This window comes from Heteronotia binoei, chromosome 1 (genome assembly GCF_032191835.1).
Source record: "Heteronotia binoei isolate CCM8104 ecotype False Entrance Well chromosome 1, APGP_CSIRO_Hbin_v1, whole genome shotgun sequence".
Lineage (NCBI taxonomy): Eukaryota > Metazoa > Chordata > Lepidosauria > Squamata > Gekkonidae > Heteronotia > Heteronotia binoei.
This window is the reverse complement of record NC_083223.1, coordinates 168523601-168547908: the sequence shown is the minus strand read 5'-3', so window position 1 is coordinate 168547908 and position 24308 is coordinate 168523601. Positions and strand designations below refer to the sequence as shown.

The 24308-nt window shown below is 43.1% G+C and overlaps 3 protein-coding genes across 6 annotated transcripts in view; 2 read left to right on the top strand and 1 right to left on the bottom strand.

The window, feature by feature from the left end:
• SPAST (spastin) overlaps window positions 1-14610 on the bottom strand; it is a 47908-nt gene extending 33298 nt beyond the window's left edge. Inside the window, exons 1-3 of one of the 4 annotated variants that reach the window (XM_060243921.1) lie at window positions 14037-14610; window positions 12595-12681; window positions 9618-9701 (exon numbers count right to left, since the gene is read on the bottom strand). In XM_060243921.1, the coding sequence (XP_060099904.1) occupies window positions 9618-9701; window positions 12595-12681; window positions 14037-14439 (574 nt within the window). In that variant the 5' untranslated portion in view covers window positions 14440-14610. The remainder of the gene's footprint in view (window positions 1-9617; window positions 9702-12594; window positions 12682-14036) is intronic. The other 3 variants (XM_060243939.1, XM_060243947.1, XM_060243929.1) reach the window with 3 other exon arrangements.
• QPCT (glutaminyl-peptide cyclotransferase) overlaps window positions 1-24308 on the top strand; it is a 440295-nt gene that overhangs the window by 118800 nt on the left and 297187 nt on the right. The window lies entirely within an intron of this gene.
• DPY30 (dpy-30 histone methyltransferase complex regulatory subunit) lies at window positions 18667-23917 on the top strand. The gene is made up of 4 exons (XM_060243909.1): window positions 18667-19146; window positions 19229-19276; window positions 21120-21262; window positions 23690-23917. Exons 1-4 carry the CDS (start codon window positions 19039-19041, stop codon window positions 23760-23762), a joined length of 372 nt encoding a protein of 123 aa, XP_060099892.1. The 5' UTR covers window positions 18667-19038; the 3' UTR covers window positions 23763-23917.

Genomic DNA, 24308 nt, shown 5'->3' with positions numbered 1-24308 from the left:
GAATTGCCATTAAAGAGGAATAAATGCAGCTTGCAACACAGATACAATTTTCTTCCGAAACACTTTATAAAGAAACAGGGACCTATTCCCCAAAAGAAATAAGAGATTAAACATATGGAGCAGAGGTTCACCAGCTGCTACTAGCTGTATGATACAGATGGAACACTATGTCTGGGGCAATGATGCCCTGTATTCTTTGTGCTTGTGCGGGGGGCAGGGGCAGGAGACAGTGGGAGGCTTCTAGAGTCTGGCCCCACTGGTGGACCTCCTGATGGCACCTGGTTTTTGGCCACTGTGGGACATGGAATGTTGGACTGGGTGGGCCACTGGCCTGATTCAACATGGTTTCTCTTACGTTCTTATAAAGATTAGGTCTATCATCTAGGCACTTGGTTTGCAGTGCATTGTTACCTAATTATCTTATGCAAGAGAAAAGGTTCAATAAATTCTTCCATGACATCTTAAAAAAACATACCTGTGTGAAGTATACTTTTATACTTTATACTTTTCAAAGGATAACAGGAGGCTTACAATAAAACATTTAGCTAGTTATTTCTCATCTGTGTATAAGATGAAGCATCCCATAATTCCTTGAGTCTCATCCTCTTACCATCCTCCTCCTCCATGAGCAGGATACCTCTCCACCTCCTTAGTCCCTGAATTTGATCTCCAAGCTATAAATCAGCTGGTATCACTGTTACATCTTGAGTCTCAAGGCAGAACTATGTGTTCATATAATTCCATATTAACAGATAGTTATTATTATTATACAGTCCAGTTACTGAGGCTGTGAGGGGAAAGACTGCATAAAGTCCTCCATCCTGTTTTCCTGTCAAAAATTCTCACTGCTGGGAGAACAGCTGTGCTGTGTAAAAGTCAAACACAGTCTGCATTAAAAAAAAAATCACAGAACTACATGTAACATGCAGTTTTGCCCTCAACAGCTTTGATTCATCTAGCACTTTGAACATTAATGCAGTTGATTCTAATGAACTCTCTCTTCCTAGAATAAGCTAATTGCACTTCAAATCCTCCAAGTTAAAAAAAAATCACTCAGTTTTAGTGAAAAAGGGCTCCAAATAACTAAATAGCATTCAATTCAAGCAGGAAAGTCACATGACCTCAAGCAAGTGCTTAATATTAGAGGCTTCCCATATACATAAGGTATATATGCTTAGTTTTTCTCCAGAAATGGGCACTAAAATTAAACCATGTTTTCTGAACTTAATTTGTGAATTTTATAAGGTTTTATCATTGTTTGATTTATGCTGTAAACCACCTTGATTTCCAATAGGGAAAAAAACTGCTAACGGATGTTTTCAATTATAAATAAAATTGGAAAGCATAACAAAGGAGGAATATTCCTCATCGGTCCTGGCCAGTTACTCAGCAAGTGTGTAATTGTTAGGAAGAAAAGGTGAGACTTTCCTTCTGCCACACCAGATTTTGAGCAAATGAGATCAGCTGTTTATAAGAAGGCATATTAAGGGTCAAACTAGATAAGAGACTGCTATGATTACGTCTCCAATGAGTTTCTTTAGTTTAAAAACAGTGCAAAGCCTGCAGATTTTACCTCACAGATCAAAGAGCTGAGACAGAGGGAAAGAGAAAACCTGGCATTAGGGAAGAAATTCTGGAGAAAGAGTAACACATACATACAAAAACACACCTATACCACAGCCTTGAGGCAATCTGAGGAGTCCTATACAGGTTTTTGTCCTGTCCTGGATTACCCATGGTAGCCTGATCTTGTCAAGCTAAGCAGGATCTGCCCTGGTTAGTATTTGTATGGGAGTCCACCAACAGGACCAACTTTGCCACTAGGCAAACTAGGCAACGGTCTAGGGCATCAGCCTTCTGAGGGGGCCAAACTAGGCCCCCCCGTGTGATTCAGTGATGTTATCAATGCAGTGGAGGCAGAAGTTAGCCTTGCCTAGGGTGCCAGACAGCCTAGGGCCAGCCCTGACCACCAAGGAAGTCTAGGGTTGCAAGGCAAAGGCATGCAATGGCAAACTACCTCTGGTTGCAGTGCAAAAGGAATGCAACAGCAAACTACCTCTGAACGTTTCTTGCCTGAATGCCCCAAATCAGCTGTTATTTGACACAAACAAAAGCTTGCTTTTAACTTTAATTAGCGTGGAGGGCGATCCAATCACTACTCTCTTTATATTTCACATAGTTTGACTGTATATATAAGGCTTCACATAAAAAGTATGTAGTGCCTACTGCCATATGACAAATAACATTTGACATTTATTTTAGTCTTACACCAGAAGGCTACTTTCAAACGATGATTCCTCATGTGTCCTTCATTGGCCCTGTGAACGCAGAGGCATTTGCAATCCACATAGCACTTTCCCTACCACTCTTGGCTTCTCACATCCCCTAGAGGGCTTTTTCTAACGTCAACAACCAACATATTGCTATAGTATTACACCATTATTATGATCACAAATAATCTGATCCGCCTATGCTGAAATTCTTGCATAGCACCAAATACTTTTAAAATTGTTATTATTAAGTTGTATTGTTTTAAAATTGTAAATGAAATTATGGTTTTAACATGACTGTCAGCCGCCCTGAGTTCACTTGTGGAGTGGGCGGCATATATAAGGCAAATAAATAAAAATCTATCCTCCAAATCCACAATTTTCATTCAAAAACAGTCTCTAGTCCCTTTCGATGCAGACATAAAGAGAAAGGTGGACCTCTGCAAAGTAAAGAGCTAGACATTTAATTTATTTAACTAAAGCTAGGAATGCAGAAAAATTGGTTTATAAAACATTTTAACACTATAATGCTATAGCAACATGTCAACTGCCATTTTTAAAAAAGCACCCAGAAGCCCTCTAATGGTAGGGTAAATAGCAGTTGGGGGAACTATGGCAAGGAAAATGGTACAGATGCAGGCAAGACCTACAAAAAGGCACACACCATTTTGCTCACATGGCACATAAACATGCTTTAACCAGAAGTTTTCCAAGAAGATCATACCAAATCAGGTATGGGAATCATAGCAAAGCAGGGAGAACACATGTAAAGTGGAAATTAGGGAATGATGTTATGTGAATTCTTAAAAACCCTTCTCTAGTTTGGACACCAAAGCAAACCAAAATTTCCATGTGGAACCAGCCTGTAATTCTAAACAAAAACCAAATTCAAGCTCCTCCCCCACCCAGGGCACAATTAAAATAAAGAGCAATCAGATCATCAAGATGCTTAGCCTATAGTTCTACAAACTATTTAAGTTCTGAGAAAATATACAGAAGATCAGGCTTTAGACATCTATTTTCTGGTTAAGGAAGCTTAGCTAACTACTGTAGCCTTCGCTAAGCACCACCAGGATGCTATGACCCTAACCCCCTACCTCAAGAGGGAGCTGAGTAAGTGGAAGTCATCTAGAACACAATGCTAATGGTCAACTATGCCGTGAGAAAGAAGAGGTACTAAGAAGATTTGGAAGGGGGGTGGGTGGGAAGGGAGACAAGGGAACAAACAAGTAATATAGTTCCAGTTTAAGCAAATGGACACCTCATATGTAAAAAGGACAGTGACACTAAGACCACATATAACAGCACTACACATGTTATAGCTATTGGTTTCTGTTAAATGACTGCATTCAGAAAATTATATATTTTACGTAGTCATAGAACATAGTTAGTTTCAGCAATCCTGACACCATGACCCGTAACTCTAATTTGGCTTTAAGCACAAGCATCTACCTAGGGTGGCCAGACCGTCCCGGTCTCCCGGGACATTCCCGGATCTGGCCACCCAATCCCGGATCCCGGGCTGCCTATACCGGGACCATTAAAGGTCCCGGTTTAGGCAGCCCCGGAGCCGGTGGGCCGCGGGCGCGGGCGGGGAAGGCGGGGAGTGAGGGAGGGAGCGTCCCTGCGCCTGCGCAGGGCCCCTGCGCACGCGCAGGGACGCTCCCACCCTCACTCCCCGCCTTCCCCGCCCGCGCGCGGGGCCCGGCGGCAGTGGTGGAGGCCTCTCCGTGGCCTCCGCTGGTCGCTGGAAGCCCTCCAGAGACTCTGGAGGGCCTCCAGCGACCAGCGGAGGCCGCGGGGCACCCGGCGCTGGTCCCGGAAGGCCTTCCAGAGCCTCTGGAAGGCCTTCGGGGACCAGCGCCGGCCAGCGAAGGCTTCCCCGCGGCCTCCGCTGGTCCCTGGAGGCCCTCCAGAGTCTCTGGAGGGCCTCCAGGGACCAGCGGAGGCCGCGGGGAAGCCGCGGGGCACCCGGCGCTGGTCCCGGAAGGCCTTCCAGAGCCTCTGGAAGGCCTTCGGGGACCAGCGCCGGCCAGCGAAGGCTTCCCCGCGGCCTCCGCTGGTCCCTGGAGGCCCTCCAGAGTCTCTGGAGGGCCTCCAGGGACCAGCGGAGGCCGCGGGGAAGCCGCGGGGCACCCGGCGCTGGTCCCGGAAGGCCTTCCAGAGGCTCTGGAAGGCCTTCCGGGACCAGCGCCGGCCAGCGAAGGCTTCCCCGCGGCCTCCGCTGGTCCCTGGAGGCCCTCCAGAGTCTCTGGAGGGCCTCCAGGGACCAGCGGAGGCCACGGGGAAGCCGCGGGGCACCTGGCGCTGGTCCCGGAAGGCCTTCCAGAGCCTCTGGAAGGCCTTCTGGGACCAGCGCCGGCCAGCGAAGGCTTCCCCGCGGCCTCCGCTGGTCCCTGGAGGCCCTCCAGAGTCTCTGGAGGGCCTCCAGGGACCAGCGGAGGCCGCGGGGAAGCCGCGGGGCACCCGGCGCTGGTCCCGGAAGGCCTTCCAGAGCCTCTGGAAGGCCTTCGGGGACCAGCGCCGGCCAGCGAAGGCTTCCCCGCGGCCGGCGCTGGTCCCGGAAGGCCTTCCAGAGCCTCTGGAAGGCCTTCCGGGACCAGCGCCGGCCAGCGAAGGCTTCCCCGCGGCCTCCGCTGGTCCCTGGAGGCCCTCCAGAGTCTCTGGAGGGCCTCCAGGGACCAGCGGAGGCCGCAGGGAAGCCGCGGAGCAGCCGGCGCTGGTCCCTGGAGGCCTCCAGAGGCCAGCGCCGGTAGCGGAGAGGCCCGGCGCTGGTCCCTGGAGGCCTCCAGAGGCCAGCCCCGGCAGCTCCCTCCCTCCCTCGTCGCGAGGCCGCCGCCGGAGGACTCCCCGCCGCCGCCGCTGGATCCGCCGCCCTGGAATAAGGTAAGGGGGCCGAAAGCGGGGGGGGGGGGCGGGGGGCGGCCTTCCTTTCTTCCCTCCCTCCTCCCTCCCTCCCTTCCTTTCTTCCTTCCTTCCCTCACTCCCTTCCCTTCCTTCCTTCCCTCCCTCCTCCCTTTCTTCCTTCCTTCCCTCACTCCCTTCCCTTCCTTCCTTCCCTCCCTCCTCCCTCCCTTTCTTCCTTCCTTCCTTCCCTCCCTCCCCCCTTCCTTCCTTCCCTCCCTCCCTCCCCCTTCCTTCCTTCCCTCCCCCTTCCTTCCTTCCTTCCCTCCCTCCCTCCCCCTTCCTTCCTTCCTTCCCTCCTTCCCTCCCCCTTCCTTCCTTCCTTCCCTCCTTCCTTCCTTCCTTCCTTCCCTCCCTTCCTCCCTCCCTTCCCTCCCTCCCTTCTTCCTTTCTTCCCTTCCTCCCTTCCTTCCTTCCTTCCCTCCCTCCCTCCTTATGTTGTTATGTGATGCAGAGTGTTGGACTGGATGGGCCACTGGCCGGATCCAACAGGGCTTCTCTTATGTTCTTATGTGACGCAGAGTGTTGGACTGGATGGGCCACTGGCCTGATCCAACAGGGCTTCTCTTATGTTCTTATGTGATGCAGAGTGTTGGACTGGATGGGCCACTGGCCTGATCCAACAGGGCTTCTCTTATGTTCTTATGTGACGCAGAGTGTTGGACTGGATGGGCCACTGGCCTGATCCAACAGGGCTTCTCTTATGTTCTTATGTGACGCAGAGTGTTGGACTGGATGGGCCACTGGCCTGATCCAACAGGGCTTCTCTTATGTTGTTATGTGATGCAGAGTGTTGGACTGGATGGGCCACTGGCCTGATCCAACAGGGCTTCTCTTATGTTGTTATGTGACGCAGAGTGTTGGACTGGATGGGCCACTGGCCTGATCCAACAGGGCTTCTCTTATGTTGTTATGTGATGCAGAGTGTTGGACTGGATGGGCCACTGGCCTGATCCAACAGGGCTTCTCTTATGTTGTTATGTGATGCAGAGTGTTGGACTGGATGGGCCACTGGCCTGATCCAACAGGGCTTCTCTTATGTTATTATGTGACGCAGAGTGTTGGACTGGAGGGGCCACTGGCCTGATCCAACAGGGCTTCTCTTATGTGACAATACTGACTTTGGTGGACCCAAGCACTGATTCAGTGTAAGGGAGCTTTGTGTTTGTGTCTTCTAGTGCAATTTTGTTCTCAGATCCTGTATTTACTTCATCAGTATATGGGATAAGGCACTTTCTCAACTGTGCTGCATAATGCAGCCTATTTATTTTGTCCTGTTGGCTCTGTTGGCTCTATCTGCGCCACCTTCATCACTTTCGGGGTGTGGATCCCCCAGTGGAGTGGTCTCCCGACTCCCTCCGCCGGCTGTTTCTGATAGCCCTGCGCCCCCTCTTTCATTTGATATGTGTCCCGTGCGGGTGCCACCCTCCCGCCGGGAGATGCCGCAAAATGAGCCCCCTTGAGGCTTATGGCGGCAGGGCTCGGGGGAAGCGAGCTAGACTGCTGTTCTTTTGAGGGGTTATAGAGTGTTTCGAGCCCGTCCCTGTGGCATCAGTCCCATCATTGTGGGGCCCAGGGGGCCGGCGCAGCGGCACGCTGAAGCAGCCTGTCGGTCACTTCCAGGTTCCTGTCCTGCATCTTGACCGGTGTTATTAGTGACAGGCTGCTTCGGCGTGCCGCTGCGCCGGCCCCCTTGGTCCCACAACGATGGGACCGATGCCACAGGGACGGGCTCGAAACACAGGAAGTGTCACAGGAAGTGCTGTGAAGTCACTTCCTGTTTCCGGCAGGTGACGCGGGGGAAATGATGTCACAGGAAGTGATGCCACTTCCTGTTTCCGGTGGTGGCATGACATCACCGGAAGTGACGTCACCGGAAGCGCGCACCCCCCCCAGTGTCCCTGGCTGGCCTTCAGACATTATGGTCACCCTACATCTACCCTTAATATTGGTTGCACTTACTTACACTGTGTAATCCACATTGAGTCTAAATTAAAAAGGCAATGTATTAAATTATATAATTTATTTATATAAATAAATTATATTACATAAATAAATACAAATGTTGTTTACTTTAGAAAGATCAATTCTAAATCAGATGGCACATTCACTTGCATCTTTCTCCTGACAGTTTTTTTTAAAAACCCAAGCACCCTTTGGAAAGCTGTAGGGAATAAACTGGAGAGAGGAGTTGCTTATTTATTTTCCTTACCAACTCTTAATGATGCTTAAAATCATTTGCACCAGAGGTAAATAAGTTTTCCATGAAAAACAGAAAAAATGAATGAGTTAAGAAATCTGCCATGTCTCTACTCTCAGCCTTCAAAAGCTACTTCTGAAGAACATAAACACAGGTGTCTCAAACAGCCATCAAGGTGACCTTCCATTTAATTATTTCTCATGTGAAAAGAGCCAACTAGGAAACTTGGGGGGTACACAGATAGTTGTTTTCAACATTTGATGGGCAGCACTAATCAGAAATCAAATACTTAACTCACTCTACTAAAATTAATCCCAAACTGGTACTCTAAAAAGAAGCACAACATTTGAAATATTTTTCAAAGTATGCAGAATTGAAGCCTTACAGGCCCAGTCCTCTGCAGGCTTACTTGGAAGTGAGCCCCACTGAGTTCAACGTAAGCCATTTCCTCAAACAGGATTAGGAGTGCATTCCTATGAACAACGTGGGGATAAATACATAAACAATTTCCTGGAACTAAGTCCCATTGAATACAACTGAGTAGGATTCCAAGTACACCTGCTTATATTTGCAATGTTCATCTTATTCTGTCTCACATAAATGTTGGGTCAAACTGAATAGGATAGTTATGTACTCAAGCACTCAGAAATGAAAAGGCAAACAGTTGAATCCAAATATACAGCATTTTGATTGGAAACAATGATTCGCTTTTACATTTCTAAAGATGTTCATTTCCATTTCCAAGTCTTTGAATTAGTAATGCTTAGTCTCCACACCTTTCCAGATAGAGCACAGATGAGAAGACAAGTAGGACACACTACAGAAACCAAACACTAACTCTTTATTACTGTTTTATTAGGACAGTGCCATTAATATACAGGATACTTTATAGGTAAACAAAAAATCCTAAAAAGCTTACAATCTACATTCAGACTGAGGAGGGATAGAAAATGAGTTCTACAGGATAATTAAATAGATATGTTCATATTCCACTGCATGTTACTCAAGCCATATTTTTGCTGGGCATGAAGACTAGGATGTTAAACCAAAGGCTTCACACAAGGATGGGTTTTGAGGGGGGAAAGAGGCTATACCACACACAAGGTATGGAAGGTAGCTTCTCTACTGCAATCGTCAGAAGGCTCCAGACTATGAACAATAGACAAGCCAGAGTTTAAACTGATGGAATTTAACCAAATTTTGAACACATTAAAACATGAAAACTGGACAACATGCACTAAAGTGGGAATCTGGAGACTATTTTAATTAAATCTCAAATTACAAAATGAACATGAAGGAAATGCCATTGTGCAATGGGTTGACAGCTACTGCCTCTTAATAACACCTTCCTGAAAATGTTCTTCCCTAAATACCACTAGAACAATCAAATGATATGGTTTCTTCCCCACTCTCAAGAAAATAATGAACACCTGAGCCAAACACAGCACCAGCACAACTGTAGCCATGCCTATGGTGTAACCATCACATAACACAGCCAAAGAAAGGTATGGGTTTTTTTAGCAGTGCTATGAAACCATGGATTGCAGGCAGTCGGCCTACAGTCAAGACAACAGCTGTTTAACAAAGCTGCATTGTGTCATCTAATTTCATCTAGCTTCTCCTAAATACTGCCATTTACACCTATCATCGCTTATGTCTCCAGATTTGCCATCAATGATGAACAAGCTGCCCACTCTTGGGTTCATGGTGTTTTAGAACAACGTAATAGTTTTCAATTTGTAAAAAGAATTCCATACAAGCAGGAAGGTCTACAGCCTGTTCTAGAAATGTCCTGCTTTCATGAGAATGTCTAACTATAAACCTGAAATTGCTTAAGTACCAGTACGTAACTCTTACTATGCATTTTGCAGTTAAGCTGGACTCTTATGTTATTCTCCATTAAATGAATTTGCATCCAATAAATAAATTTTCTTAACCTTTTCAAAGAGTTGACTGAGTGCTAACAGTACTGCAGCCAAGCTACTTTTCAAATACTTTATTTTTTGGGGGGGGGGGGGAGGAATATAGAAAAGTACCTAACAGACATAACAATATAGAAAAGACCTAACAATATTCCTATATTTTTGTTACTATGTTAAATCTAATACCTTGAGATACCCTTTAAAAAATTCTTACGTGTTTCAAATGGCTATCCCTCCTGTAAAATTCACAAAAAGCTCTTAAACATATGCACTGTGTAGCTAATTCCAACAGTTTTCCAAACCAACAGTAATAAACAGTACCTAGCAGCTGCAAACGGTCCTTGGCCATTGCCAAATTTGTCATCATTTTAGACTGGAGACGTCGAGCTCGTTCATAATGATCACCTTTAAAAAAAAAAAGTTAAATACTGTTAATGAAGGCACAGTTACAACAGTGCTGTCTATTATACAAAAAGAATGTAAATAACTACCAAAATTACAGCCAACTTTTAAAATAAAATGGGGCTAGAAGTGACTAATATATTAGGAAGCTCCCGTGATGCTCTGCATAGTTACCTAACATTACAGCAGGCCTGGACATGCTCTTCCTCATTTTGGGACAGCTGCGAATACCAGAAAGGGATGCTAATGAGAGTAGTACAAAGAGCATGCACAAGCCAGTTATTTCTCCACATTATTATTATTATTATTATTATTATTAGTTTATTTCTATTCCATCCCTTCCCCCCTTTGGGGGGCTCAGAGCAGAGTACAACTTAGAATTCTCCACATTCAGGTTTACAAAGTAGTTATGTGAAACCAGCAACAACAATGTCCTTCTGGAAAGCTGTATATATTTCAAACAAGAGATCTGTAAAAAACCAAGCACAATATCCAAAGAACATTAAGTCATTGATTCCAACATGTGCCTAGCACTCCCACTGATTTCCAAAGAGCCAAAATGCATCTAACTCTCCCAAGTTTAGTTTATTTGATTTATATCCCACCCTCCCCTGCCAAAGTAGGTTCAGGGCAGCTCACAAAACATAATACAATAACAATAAAAACAGTTAAATTAAACATTAAAATAAACAATTTAAAACAGTTTAAACAATTTGGTGCTAATTCCGTATAATTTAAGGATGGCATTCTTGGACATCCAATAGGATCTAATATTGCGGTGGTGGTCATCATTCAGTTAAAAGCTAACTAAAACAATATTGCCATGCGGGCCTTGCAGAACTGAGCAAGGTCCCGCAAGGCTCTGACCTCCTCAGGCAGTTGGTTCCACCAGTGGGGTGCAGCGATGGAGAAGGCTCTTTCTCTACTCATTTACAGTTTTGCCTCTCTCGACCCAGGGATCAATAATAGATTTTGTGTTCCTGATCTAAGTACCCTTTGGGGAGCAGATGGGGAGAGATGGTCCCTAAGGTAGGCAGGTTCTTGGCCATATAGGGCTTTAAAGGTAATAACCAGCACCTTGTAGCGAATCTGGTGTAAATTTCAAATATTCACAGACTTCTATGTGCAAAGACTGGGAACTAACAGATAGGATGAAGGTCTACCAGAGGAAGAGAAGGAAAGCTTTGTCCTAAAGTAAAAGGTAAAGGTAGTCCCCAGTGCAAGCACCAGTCATTTCCGTCTCTGAGGTGACGTCGTTTTCATGGCAGACTTTTTATGCGGTGGTTTGCCATTGCCTTCCCCAGCTTTACCCCCACTTTACCCCCAGCAAGCTTGGAAGGATGGAAGGCTGAATCAACCTTGAGCCGGCTACCAGAACCCAGCTTCTGCTGGGATCGAACTTAGCTCATTAGCAGAGCATGGACTGCAGAACTGCAGCTTTGCCACTCTGTGCCACAGGGCTACAAAGAGTCAATCAATTCCCCATTTTAGTTCTCACCTATCTGCTGTACATGTTGAAGATGCTGCTGACACCCAACAGATACCCAGTATCTGAACAAGCTGTATTTGTGGTTAGGCCTGCAGGATGTTGGACAGCAAAGAGTGCAGTAGCTTCACAATGTTCCAAGTACAACCAAAAAACCTGAAACTACACTCCTAAGCAGCACGTTTGTTTATTGTCATCATCATCCTTAGACCAGACATACAGAAAGAAAATCCAGATATACAAAGTTTCCAGGATTTTAAAATATTTAAAGCATTAAAAAAATGTTTCCTAAGCAACGTTAATAAGAAGACCCACAGAATTCAGTGGGTCTTACTTCCAAATAAGCATACAAAGGACTGGACTGTAAAGCTGTAGTACTCTGTACAAATTCCACTGCTTTTGTGTGGCTTACTTTTGAATAAGCACAAATAAGATTGGACTTAAACCCTCCACAAATGAAGCTTAAATTCCACTGTTTTTAGTAAGCATTTAAATAACCCAAGTACATTTAGAATTTGTGCCTCGACAAATCAGACCCATACAACTTACTCCAATTCACTACAAAGTGTGGCAAAAACCTGAACAAACACGCAAACAAGTATCAATATCCAGGAAAAAGTCTTGTATCACCGCTGCACCACATGTGACAGTGAGGTCTCCAAACTTTTACTGACCTATATTTGCATTAATCCAATTCAAACTGAATAACAGCTGTACCTTAACCAACATATTTACTGTTTTAAAAGTTGGCAACTGAACTGCTGTGTAGGTCAGGGTGCTGTTATGGTTAAGGATGTTGTGGTGAGTGTCTGCTGAAGATCTGGAAGACCCAGGTTCAACAACCCCACCTTTGCCCTGAAATTTGCTGGGTCACCTTAGGCCAGTCACTCTCTCGGTGAGATAGTTGTAAGGATAAAATAGAGGACAGCCATGTTTGCTGCTCCTTGAGGAATAAAAAGGCATCAAAGAGCTGCACCTTTAAACAGCTACTTGATGTGCAAACACTGACATTTTAAAAAACCAAATGCCCTCATAAGGCTATGAGAAGCTTCCTCTGCCAACCAACTACTCTTTCAGGAAAAAAGTTGGCCTGTTCTTGTGCTTTAATAATTCGGTAATCCTTTTTACAAGTATGCACAACAAACTGAAGAAACATATCACCATAAGGAACCTTTGCTTATTTTGAGGAACCTGTCACAAGGTGAGGTGACAACAGAAAAAAGAACACTAGGACTTTTTGACTTAAAAAAAATTATTCTAGACATTTTTGCTAAATTATTACCACTTCTCTACTGTATAGTTTCTGCATTCAGATTTATTCTCCAGTCATATGTATTAGAAGAAAAAGAGTTAAGGCAACCTCACACACACCAGTACACATGCCATTTTAAACACTCAAGGTTTGCTTACCTTGACCTGTAACTAGTACAGCTATTCCTTTCTCCAGTTCTTCAATTCCTTTTCTGTACCATTCAACAGCTTGTTCCTTTTGACCTGCTGAAGGAATTGTAAATTTTTCATCATGAAAAAATATCAGAACTACAGACGGTATACAAAACCTAAGCAACGTTGCCTTCAATCTAGGTCATCTATTATCCAAAATTTAACAGTTACGCAGCACAGTCTTATTCATATAAATTCAGAAGTTCCATTAGGTTCAACAAGACCAGCTCTCAAGCATACACACAACCACAACCCTAATATTTCCCAATAATACTTGAAGGTACCTTAATGGTAATTAAAAATAAAACGTCAGCATGTTATTCAAGATAACAGAGGGCTGTTACCAGAGTAAAACAATACTGGATTACAGTGGACCTACTTCCAGCAACTGAAAGCTTTTCCCAATTACAGTATGAAGTTTGCTGTTGGCTGATGCTAGTTAAAAGAATGCATTCCAAGATGTTTTTTACAATGTTTTATCAATGGTTTATCTTATCCTTAAGACACCACAGTTGGCAAGATTAAACTTACTTTTGCAGGCAACAAAGTCACAGCCTGTAATTTTAGTTCTGGATTTATAATCATCCTCTCAAAGAATAGCAAGTCCCACAAGTTCTAGCACCAACAGTAAAGGCATTCTGGACTGCTTATCTCCCAAGCACCCATTAAATGGGCACCATTCTCCATTCATGTTGACAACTAATTAAATAACATTTACATGCACCTGATATACAGCACTGACAAAATAGGGTAAGGAATAAAGAGAAAAAGTGCCTCCCAGAAGTACAAGCTAAACCCAGAGAACAAAGAAATGAATAAGGATGGGGCAACACAAAGTCTCTTTCTTTGAGGGAGGCTCTGCTGTAAATCTGAGGCTCCACCCACAAGCCCTCCATGTCAACACTTGCTTTCTCTTTCCCGGCGCATCCACCCACACAGCCTTGCCACCAGGAATCAGTCAGTTCCAGTTTTCTGTTTCTAATTATGTATGATAGCAACTGACGTTTACTTCTGTCGAATCTATAAATCGTCGTTCTTTTTGGAAACACCTCTCTTTGCTCTTGGCCACTTCAACGTACACGTACAAACTGAACTCAAGGCTTAAAAAAAAAATAGTAGCTCTTCAGGCCTTTCAGGCCCGTAGGAGTATCTCACTTTAAGGATAATCGTCTGGCTGCGAATCATAAACGAGCTCACGGTCTCACATATATTATACCTCTATGAATGGTGACCTAGCATTAAGCCCCAGTAAACCCGCTTCAGATTAAGGTCGTTATCTAGGGCAGGCGTGTCAAAAGGCAATACTCGACCAGCATCACCATTCGAGGGGCTCGTCTCCTTCCCTCTACCACTCGCCCCCGCCCCACGGCTCCACAATTCGGCCGCTGTTGCCGGGATCCTCCGCTTACCGGTTTCGTCCTCGTCGATGCGCAAGGCCGTGGAGATGCACTCGAAGGCGCGCTTGTGGCAGGTTCTCACCGTCTCGGGAGCATCACCGGCGCTGGTCCTGCTGGCGGTGCCTTTGGCGGCTGCCATGAGCGCCCCGCCGCGAGAGAAGCGTTCGCAGAGCCAGGCGAAGAGCAGCCCGAGCTGGAAGGCCAGGAAGCGAAGCAGCGCGAAGACGGCGAAGAGCGGATAGGAGAAGTAGTAAAGATTCCGCTTGTGAGGAGAGGCCACCGCCGCCTGCTGGTGCTGGACGGAGGGAGCCGGCCCGGCCGCAGATGAGGGCGAAAGGGATGCCCCGGCGGCCCGGGTCGGGGAACTGGAGCCAGCTAAGCCCTTCTTCTTCCCTCTCCCGCCCGGAGAATTCATTCACTGCAGTCGCCATAACCCGCTGCCTGGGACTGACAACAAACAGCCGCGCGACCCTGCCATTGCAGAAGCTACGCCCCTTTCGCTCCGCTATTCTCCACCCTCCCAGAATCTACGCAGTCACCCTTCATGAATAAAGAGCACCGTAACAGTATCTTTTCGGCTTTGGGACTATTGTTAACAGGCGCCTGCGCGAAGTAATGAAGCGACAATAGGGGGCGTGGCCGATACGATTGAGTGGTTAGCTACGGCCAAGCCACTTAAAGTGGTCTCCTAAAAACTAACGGCGTTTATTTCAGGCATTTGTCGTTTCATTAGATGCTTACGGAAATCAAACTTATAACCTTCTTATAGGACAGGATAACAATTGAGGAAGACAGTTAATTTCCTCATGAGTCTTTCAAGAGTATTCGCTCGAAGAGTCCCATCATGCAATGCTTTTTATACAAAAAGCTAAGGTGCTGGTGGTACACCTGGGGTGAGGCAGCGTTAGTTTTTCTTTCACTGCTTTATAATGCTCTGTATGGAAGTGATGTACGCAGGGTAGTGTGGGTGCTGAAACGTAGTGCATCATGGGAGTTTGGTCAGCTGATGTCCTGACTAGGAAGGGAGCTGGCTCGGTGGCTAGCGCTGCCAACTCTGGGTTGGGAAATACCTGCAGATACTGGGAGTGGAGCCTGGGGGAGGGAAGGATCTCATCGGGATAATGCCACTGTGTTTACCCTTATTTTTCCCAAGGGGATATCTCTGTAATCTGGAGATGAGTTGTAATTATGGATGATCTCCAGGCCTCACTTGGAGGTATAAATGATTGCCAAATACAGTCTCTAGAATGCTGTCTATCATCACAAGTCTTGTCTTTTTTCTTTAAGTCAACAAGAAATTTGGATCCTTAGCCCTAGAAACAAACTGATATGAGGCTGTTTCTAGAACAATTAGGTCCTAATGTAATCCACCCTGAGTCTTACTGAGAAAAGTGGCCTATAAATAACATACATTTAAAAAATTAGCTGCCCCTATAAGTATATAGCAAACAGGTACTGCATAGCAAATTTGATTTTCTTATCCCACTGATATCTCATTATGGGATTCCCATCTTCTATCACAGAACTCAAAGTGGCATACACAGGCTTCCCAATTTTTTATTTTTATTTATTTTTATTTGTTATTAATTGGTGTGCCATTCAGGCACTGTAACAGCACCAAGCACTCCTAACCTGCCAAGTTTCCATAAGGTTGTTGTATCCTTTATACTAGGCTATCAAGGTGCAATTGAAACAGATGCAGGTGCTATAAACCACAGATGGAGGCTAAGCATGCCTGTTGTGTAAATATGACATCACCAGGCATCATCCCCGCCATCAAGTCTTGCCCCATGAGTTTCCAGGTTAAGGATGCTGCCAGTGATTTTGCAGCAATTTGGGGCTCAAATGGAAGAGAACATCACCGTCACCTTCCATAAATAGTGACAGCACATCCTTTCAATTTTTTTTTAAAAGGCCAGTATCCTTGCAACTGTAAGACAGCCCACTTGATATTCCCCCTGCATTATTCTGTACTGTTTGTCTAGACTCAGAGATGATACTGCATGCTGGGCAACAGTAATACTTCTAGGCAGGGCTTTTTTTTTTTTAAGCAGGAAAGCAGTTCCGGCTGGCTTGGTGTCAGGAGGTGTGGCCTAATATGCAAATGAGGTCCTGCTGGACTTTTTCTACAAAAAGCCCTGGGTGAAAAATGGTGATGCCAGTAGGTGTGGCCTAATATGTAAATGAGTTCCAGCTGGGTTTTTTTTTCTTTCAAAAAAAAAAGCCCTGCTTCTAGGATTTTTCTGCATTTTATTCTGGGTATTGGGGAATCCCAGTGGCTCCATATTGCCTTTTTTGCTATGATGTCACTGATTACACAGTGGCAGAAGATCAATGCTATATTGGTTTTCCCTGCTCCAAGAAGGGGTGGGTTAATTTTTAAGGGCATATCAACATCTCTTGTAGCACATTAGTGTTACCTAATAGATCATTATGGGACTGATTTGAGTAGATGGTTAATTATCCCATAAGCTGCAGTACCATGCTTGCTACTATCTGTTCTGTATTAATATGGAATTAATTGCTCATCTGTGCTGTAAATTTCTATGTGCTCCATCATAGCCCTCAGCTTAAATCTATATCAGATGAGAAATATTTCCCTTACAATAAAAGAATCTGCCCTTCAGTTTGATTCCATCAAAATATTTTCTTTAAAATATTTTCAGAAAACTAAATATTACTTACAAAATGTGATATCTTACTAATGAGCTCAACTCTGGTCAAACTATTTTGTGAAGGGAAAAAATGGATTAATGAAAATTCGTACAAATCCAGCTTTCATACCATCCTTTTTCCTTCTATCAGTTTACGGACTGAAATATATGGTTGAAGTAGTTTTAAATAAAATAAACCAGTTGAGGCACGTGATTCTACTGGTCACCTTTCTCAGTACCAAAGCTCTGGTGGTTTATACTGGCTGGACTCTGTTTCCTACTTAGTAAGACTTTCAAAGATGAATTCACTCCTCGTAGTCTCGATGAGCTTGGTGTATGTGAAATAACTGCCGCTGCGTTTTTGACTCCTTTAAGGACTACCTGACCGATCCTTGTAGAATGCTCTTGAACCCCCCCCCCCCTTCCACTAAGTTTTTAAGTGGTGGCTCTTCTTTAGTTCTTTTACTTTTGTTCTTTTATGTTTAATTATTTGTACATGTTGCATATTGTAACTATAAAGCATCTCTTGACTTTGGGAACTGGCTGCAATTACCTCCCCCGCCCATGAAAGCATTTACTAGTTCACATGAGGCAGGAAGACGGACTAGGAAAGCCTAGTCCTGGGGCTCGGGAATGAACTAGTAACTACAGGAATTCAGAAGAGCGACTGAAATGTCCGGACAGAGTTTATAACGCAGGCGTACTACAACCAGTGAAGCACGACATTCTCATTTACGGCACTCGTGCACGACAGCCTGTTCCTTGTAGCTACCGCAGACGGTTGTTTTGCTTGTTGCTCCGCGACCGGTCCTTGTTTATCGTTTGCGTCTACGGACCAAGATTGCCCGGATAAGAGGTGAGGGAGAACAATCTGGGAACTGAATTTAGCAGAGAGGGACGCTAGATCTCACGCTCTGAGGCCGAAGGCCGATGCCTCAGTTGATGCAGTCTCAACCTCTCGCGCCTTCCGCACCACTGTTCTGTTTGTTTCACGTGTACAAGAAAAGTGTCCGCTGCCGTTGTTTTAGGCCGGGAAGGTTCACGGTGCATCTGATCAAAGCCGGGGAGACAGCCAACCGCCTCTCTTTACACGAGGCAGGTGGGCTGATTCTTAGACAAGAAAGCGTAGTGCGTGGCGAAGCGCTTCTAGATCTCAGTGCTCTGCATACTTAACTGGGAGTAAATTCGTTTGACGTCAGTGGGATTTCTCGGTTAACATATGTCGGACTGGGTTACGGGGAATTATACCATCGAAAGCTTCTTTTACCCAACTTCTTATTTTGATCTACTCTTTGAACATAGCCGCCAAAGACTTAGACCAGCGGTGGCCAGACTGTGGCTCAGGAGCTACATGTGACTCTTTCACACATATTGTGTGGCTCTTGAAGCCCCCATCTCTTTCGCACTAGACTTTTAAACTTGGTTTAGCTCTGTCCCCAAACTGACATTCTACACTAGAATCAGAGAAACCAACTTTATGATTTTAATGTAGAATGTCAGCTTGGGGACAGAGCTGAACCGGGATTAAAAGTCTAGTGCGAAATTGGTTTTATTGGTATCCTAGTAGAGTTACGCTCTTTAAAGTCTGCTGAAGTAAATGCGTTTAGACTGATGTAATTCTCATTAGAATAGCTCTGTTAAAAATGAATCCTATGGACTACTGAACAAAACAGGTGCTCAAGAACATTTATGGTGCTTCTGCAATGCACCTGAAAGGTTCCATATTTGCAACAATTTTGGTCTTGCAGCCATGCAATAGCAATGTAACTAGTGTGGTAATAGTAACATTTATGCTGGGTGCAACCTGGACAGGAGTGCAGAATGAATCAAATATCACAAATAAGTGTCTCAAAGTGGTAAAAATGGATGTAGGTGAATAAATTGAAATTCAGGCACTGATGATGAGGGACTTGGCTGATAGGGAAAATACCTGATCTGGATAGAATTGCATTTTCTCTTAAGGGCCAGGTTTATCAGTTCAGAATGCTGTTGATTTTGGCCTTGCTTCTGGTGTCAGAGTTGCAGCTTAGTGGACCTTTATGTTTTGTTTGATTCCACAGTCAGCTGCGTTTGCAGAAAGAAAGTTTGTAACACCTGATTCCTGCACACAGTTTTTCTGGTTTCAAGCAAAAAGGGTGATTTTTAAGTCAAACCACAACGTTGTTAACCAATATGGTAGTAACTCAAATGCAAGAGATAATCTGCAGAAGTACAGCTGAAAAATTCCTCCAATAGAAAAAAATTGAACCCATACTAAGAGATACTTGTGGCAGGGTGTTTATAATATTTGGACCAAGTATAACCATAAATGTATTCAATAACAGCTTAAAATCACCAGATTTTTATATCAGCTTTTAAGAATGCATCACAATATAATCAGGTTTTTTTCTTCCAAGCCGACTTTATATTTGATAACTTCTTTACATCATATCATGGACACCGAACAGATAATGGAGAGCCAGCCACAGGTAATATTGGAAATTTTAATTGTTTTGTATTTTTTAAAGAAATTTTATTATTTTTATTTTATAATTGTGTGTTGTTTTATAGGTTCCAGAAAATCCTCATGCAGAATATGGTCTTGCAGAAAATGTAGAGGTAATTAAGATTTTCCTGGGATTTAATGATTCTCAGTTGAAATTAACCTTGAATAAAGCTAATGAATTCTAGCTTTGAATGAATGAGGATACTAAACAAATCACAAGTCATGATAGCTTATCTAGTTTAGTCACATGATTTTTTTTAAGAGGCTGAAATAATGGCACTAAGGAGATGGGAGGGCCTACTTTATTGCGACTCAGCCTTACAAAGCTTGCTGCTCAGTGAATCCAGGAATATGAAATCATTATGAGCTTATATTATGACATACAATGCTTTGAAACCTTTGCATGTCCTTTGTTGGGGAATTGTTTTTTATATTCTCTTATAATTACACAGACACTTTCCCTAACCAGTTTCTCAAAACAAAACTTTCTCCCAGCATCTAATACATGACACACAAAGTTGCTGTTCCACACACAACTGATAAGGCTTTATTTTTCAGTGATCTCTAAAGACAGCATATTCAGGTTACTTGTAAAAGAAGCAAAACAATTTCCAGTTATAGATAACAAAACTTACATACTATGCTCTTATAGTTAGAAACTCTTATACATTTTACTCTTAGTTATAACAATTTCCAGTTTTAATAAGGAAGCTCACACACTCTGTTTTTCTTAGTTAGAAAGTCTCATACAGCTTTATACCTGCTAGATTCTAAGATTGCTGCAGCATTTCAGAAGCTAAGTTTCTTAACTCTCAATATTTCTCTTCTCTAAGTTCTATCAATCCAATCTTGTTAAAGATCTTTAACCAAAATGCCTGACCTCCCCAGAGCCATGAGAACTCTTCTCTCTTCACACACTTATCTTTGATAAATATCTTGCCTACTTAATGTCACGTTGACATCTTTCTCACCACCTGCTAATGCATATGGACTCCCATATTGGCTAATGTCCATCTCCCTTAGATCTCAGGCTAGGCTCAGATAAAGTCCAGTGAGAAATTTTTGCTATCTTCCGTTAAGCAAAACATCTTTCTTGTCAATTTGCTTTTTTCTTGTCTGAGATTCTCCACAAACCCTACTGCCCTATAATCTCCTCTAATTATTAAACAATATTGAGTGCCCGTGTTACCCAAGTATAATGTATAAATGCAAATCTGACACTAGGCAATATAAAGGAAATAAAGTCCCACGCAGATATTTCTTAGCCCAAGTTCTCCAAACGAAGACCCAGGTGCTTTAATTTCTCATTTTCAGTTTCTTAATATACATCTTCAACAGTGATATTTTTAGCCTAATCACTGTTGAAGATGTATATTAAGAAATTGAAACGGAGAAATTAAAGCACCTTGGTCTTCGTCTGGAGAACTTGGGCTAAGAAATATCTGCGTGGGACTTTATTTCCTTTATCTTGCCTAGTGTCAGATTTGCATTTATACATTGTACTAAAATCTCTAACAGCTAACTTCTACAAGCTTATAGGCAACAAGTGATTTTAAGTGCTTCAAACAATGTATGAACAACCTACAAATTTTAAGGGTTGTTTCCATAAAGGGGCCAACGTAGAATTTTTCTGTGACATCCTTTTCAGTGCAATGTAATTTAATTCAATCTTATCCGAAATATTTGCTGTTAAGTCAAACCATGAAGTGTCAGTGCATGGGGACATTTTTATTTTATTTTATGTTAGAATCTCAGGCATTAAAAAAAAAAACTTTGAAAAGCTATACTTCCCCTCTTTGTAATGTTTTTTGAGAGAGTGCATTGACTTCACTTGAGTGAAGGCTATAAAGTAAAACATTGATTTTTGAATGTTTTAATTCAGAAATTCATTGCTTCATATTTTCAACTAAATCATTAGACTGCTCTCTTCATGAGGCATGTGTTTAAATTCTTTAGCGAATAGCAGAAAATGAGAAGACTAGTGCAGAGAAGACATCAAAACAGAAGGTGGATCTGCAATCATTACCTACACGTGCCTATCTGGATCAGACAGTTGTGCCCATCTTGTTACAAGGCCTTGCAGTGCTTGCAAAAGAGAGGTATGGTGCATATCCATTTTTCACAGGATCAGTTTTCTTTACATAGTTTTTTTTTTCTTGTACAGCAGCTGGTTAGCAAATCTGTATCTGGAGAATGTATTCTGTAGGTGTTGCTTATATAACTAAATGTTCTAGTATTCAAAAACATTCCCTATAAAAACTGTTATGTTGGGGATAAGACAAGCTTTTTTCTGATATACTGGTTTTCTATGTGCAGTTAACTTTTTTAAAAAGGAGCTTTTATTCATATGACTTCCCATGTGGTGCCAGTTTTTATCTTTTGTTTCTAAAAACTAGATCAGTGCAGGGGCTTCATTTCTGTGTGGAGCTCGTTCTTGTGATGTGCCTTAATTTGAGAAGCATGCTGTAAATGCTGATTATCCATTTTCAGTCTGCATGTTAGTAACACTGGTATTGAGAACAAAAACCTTTAAAGAAATTAATATGGGGATGGAAATAAGGCTTGTTATAAACAGAATGCATTCTGATTTGACATTGATGACATGAAAGATATACCCACAGCAGTTACTCTCCTTACTCTTATGTGTGACAAAATGCACTCTCTTTCCTTCTTCCTTTCTTTCACAGAGTACAATTGAAAACTTTGTGATCAAGCTGCAGTTCTCCATGATGATTTAATGAAAACAGCAGGACATATTAGAGTTGACATTCTCCCCTTCAATGTAGATTCTAAACTGGAATTTAACCATGTGGGAAAATTCCAGTTCACCTAGGGTTGCAGGGGATTGTTTGACTGAAACATTCCCAAACCCAGGAGCTTTTAATTGCACTTCACAGGAGGGGAAATGGGATGAAAGATACATGCATGGAATCACTACAACCAAGCATTAGGGGTATGCTTTCAGATCTACCTGAGCCAAAAATATACCTGAAAATTGTCAGTATTTTTAGGTATGTTTTGGCATCCCAAAAGTATCCGTGTTTTCTTGGAAAAATCGGTGGGGGGGACCCAAGAAAATCCCAGATATATTAAGGAATTACCAGTAGAACTGAAAACACCAAGAGCAATCTACTCCTGCCTCAGCTGTTGGTTGTGCCTCGCAGTCCCTTTAAACTTTAAAGAGGCTGCTGAAGACAGTCCTTGCCAGCTCAGCTTGGGGCTGGCTTCTCCTGCAGCCTGGTTTAAACTGGGCTGCAACAGAAGTCAGCCAAGGATTGGCTGAGAACTCTGTGCCACCTCCGCTAGCTCCTCTTGCAGCTCAGTTTGCAGAGAAGATCAGCTGGGATGGTGGGAGCTGAGAATTCTATGCTGCCTCAGCTGGGATTGGCTTCTCTTAGAGCTTAGTTCAAACTAAGCTGCAAGAGAAATCAGCATTGGGAGCTGAGAGCTCCCCTCTGCCTCAGCTTGATATTGGCTTCTCTTGGCTTCCCAGTTTAGTCAGCCCTGTATCAGCTATGAGCCCAGGATCAGCTGTACCCACAGGGAGAGCACTGTTTGCTGCAGGCACAGCTTTTGGTGTGCAATCCCCCCCACCATTTTTTCTTCTTGGATCTATTGGACACCCCCACCTCCCAAAAAATTAGGATTTCTGAAAAATCCTGAATCTGAATCTAGTATTGGGATCCAGGGTTTTTTTTGGAAACCCTTTTATTTTTTTCAGTTTGACATACCTGAATCGGAAAACATGGTAGGAAAATTGCATACCCTTACCAAACATTCTTATTTTTTCCACATTTTTATTCCTTTTTATTGCTCCTTGTCCACAAACATGGATAAGTAGAAAGCAATTTTTTCTTTCTTCTCTCTCAATGCAGGAGAGGACTAAGGTGGGCTCAGTGTTCCTGTCAGTAAATCACAGTGCTTTCCTTGTATTTTTCCAGATGTAATGCTAAATGCTAACGCTTCAGTTAGTTATATAGCATTAGACAAACTACTGAAGAACACACAGACAAACACATAATATATGAAATCAAAATTTGGCTCAGATTTGTAAGGCTAATTTTTCTCTGCTTAGCTACTGGCTGCTTTCATCATGTATTAAGTGCCAGCTGTCAAATGTATTAAAATAAGATGCTTGGTGATCTCTGGTAATATAAAGCATTTTTTTTACAAATCTTTAAAATCTACTGGATGCTTAATGCTCTTGACAGTTAATGTTAAAATTGGAGGTGCCCCAAAAATGCTTCTGAATAGAGAGTTGAGCATATGTTACAACCAACTAAATTAAGTGAATTTTAGCTAAGAGATGGAAGACAAAGAACAGAGAATTTAGTAAAAATTTGTCTTCCTTTTCTTGGCTATTGGAAACAAAAGGATGGGATTGTTTGTCAGTACTGCAAAATTATCCAGATTTTTTTTTCTTTTTTTGCTTTAAGTTATGATTTTTGACTTAAAATATTTAAATTAAAATTATTATTCTAGTAACGCCTATACAAAAAAATTACTGTTCCTTTTTTCCCCTTTAGGCCACCAAATCCTATTGAATTCCTAGCAACGTATCTGTTAAAAAATAAGGCACAGTTTGAGGACCGAAATTAATTCCAATGAAAGATGACTACTTGACTGCTCAGCGTATATGCTTAAATAATCATGAATCATTGTCTGATGTATAATTCCTGCAAAACCAAAAATTCATTATCATCCCAATTCTTTAGTCTTTTCCCCAATTATTTAATAAAGTACCTAACATTTTATTTGTTTACTTGTTTTGAACTAATTTTTAAAGCTTCAGAATTAAGTCTGGAAACTTCATTTGGGTGAAAAAGCAGAAAAGGTGATACAAAGAAAAATAAAAGCCCTGATGCAAGTAACTATATGTTCCCTCCTTTTGATTCCAAACTGAATTCCCCCCATCTTTGGATGCGGGACCTTTCCTAGTTTGCAGCCTCTTCCCGGCTCAGCCTTTCCAGAGAGAACATCCCTCCTCCTCTAGCTAGGCCTCTTATCCTTTCCTCCCAGGTCCCACCCCTCTGTTCTCCATTGGGCAACTTTTCCCTCCAGAACTTCTGTCCACCCATTCAGGGACAGAAGCAATTCTGTGAGATGTAGGCACACTAGCAACTCTTAGGCAGGCTTCTCCAGGCC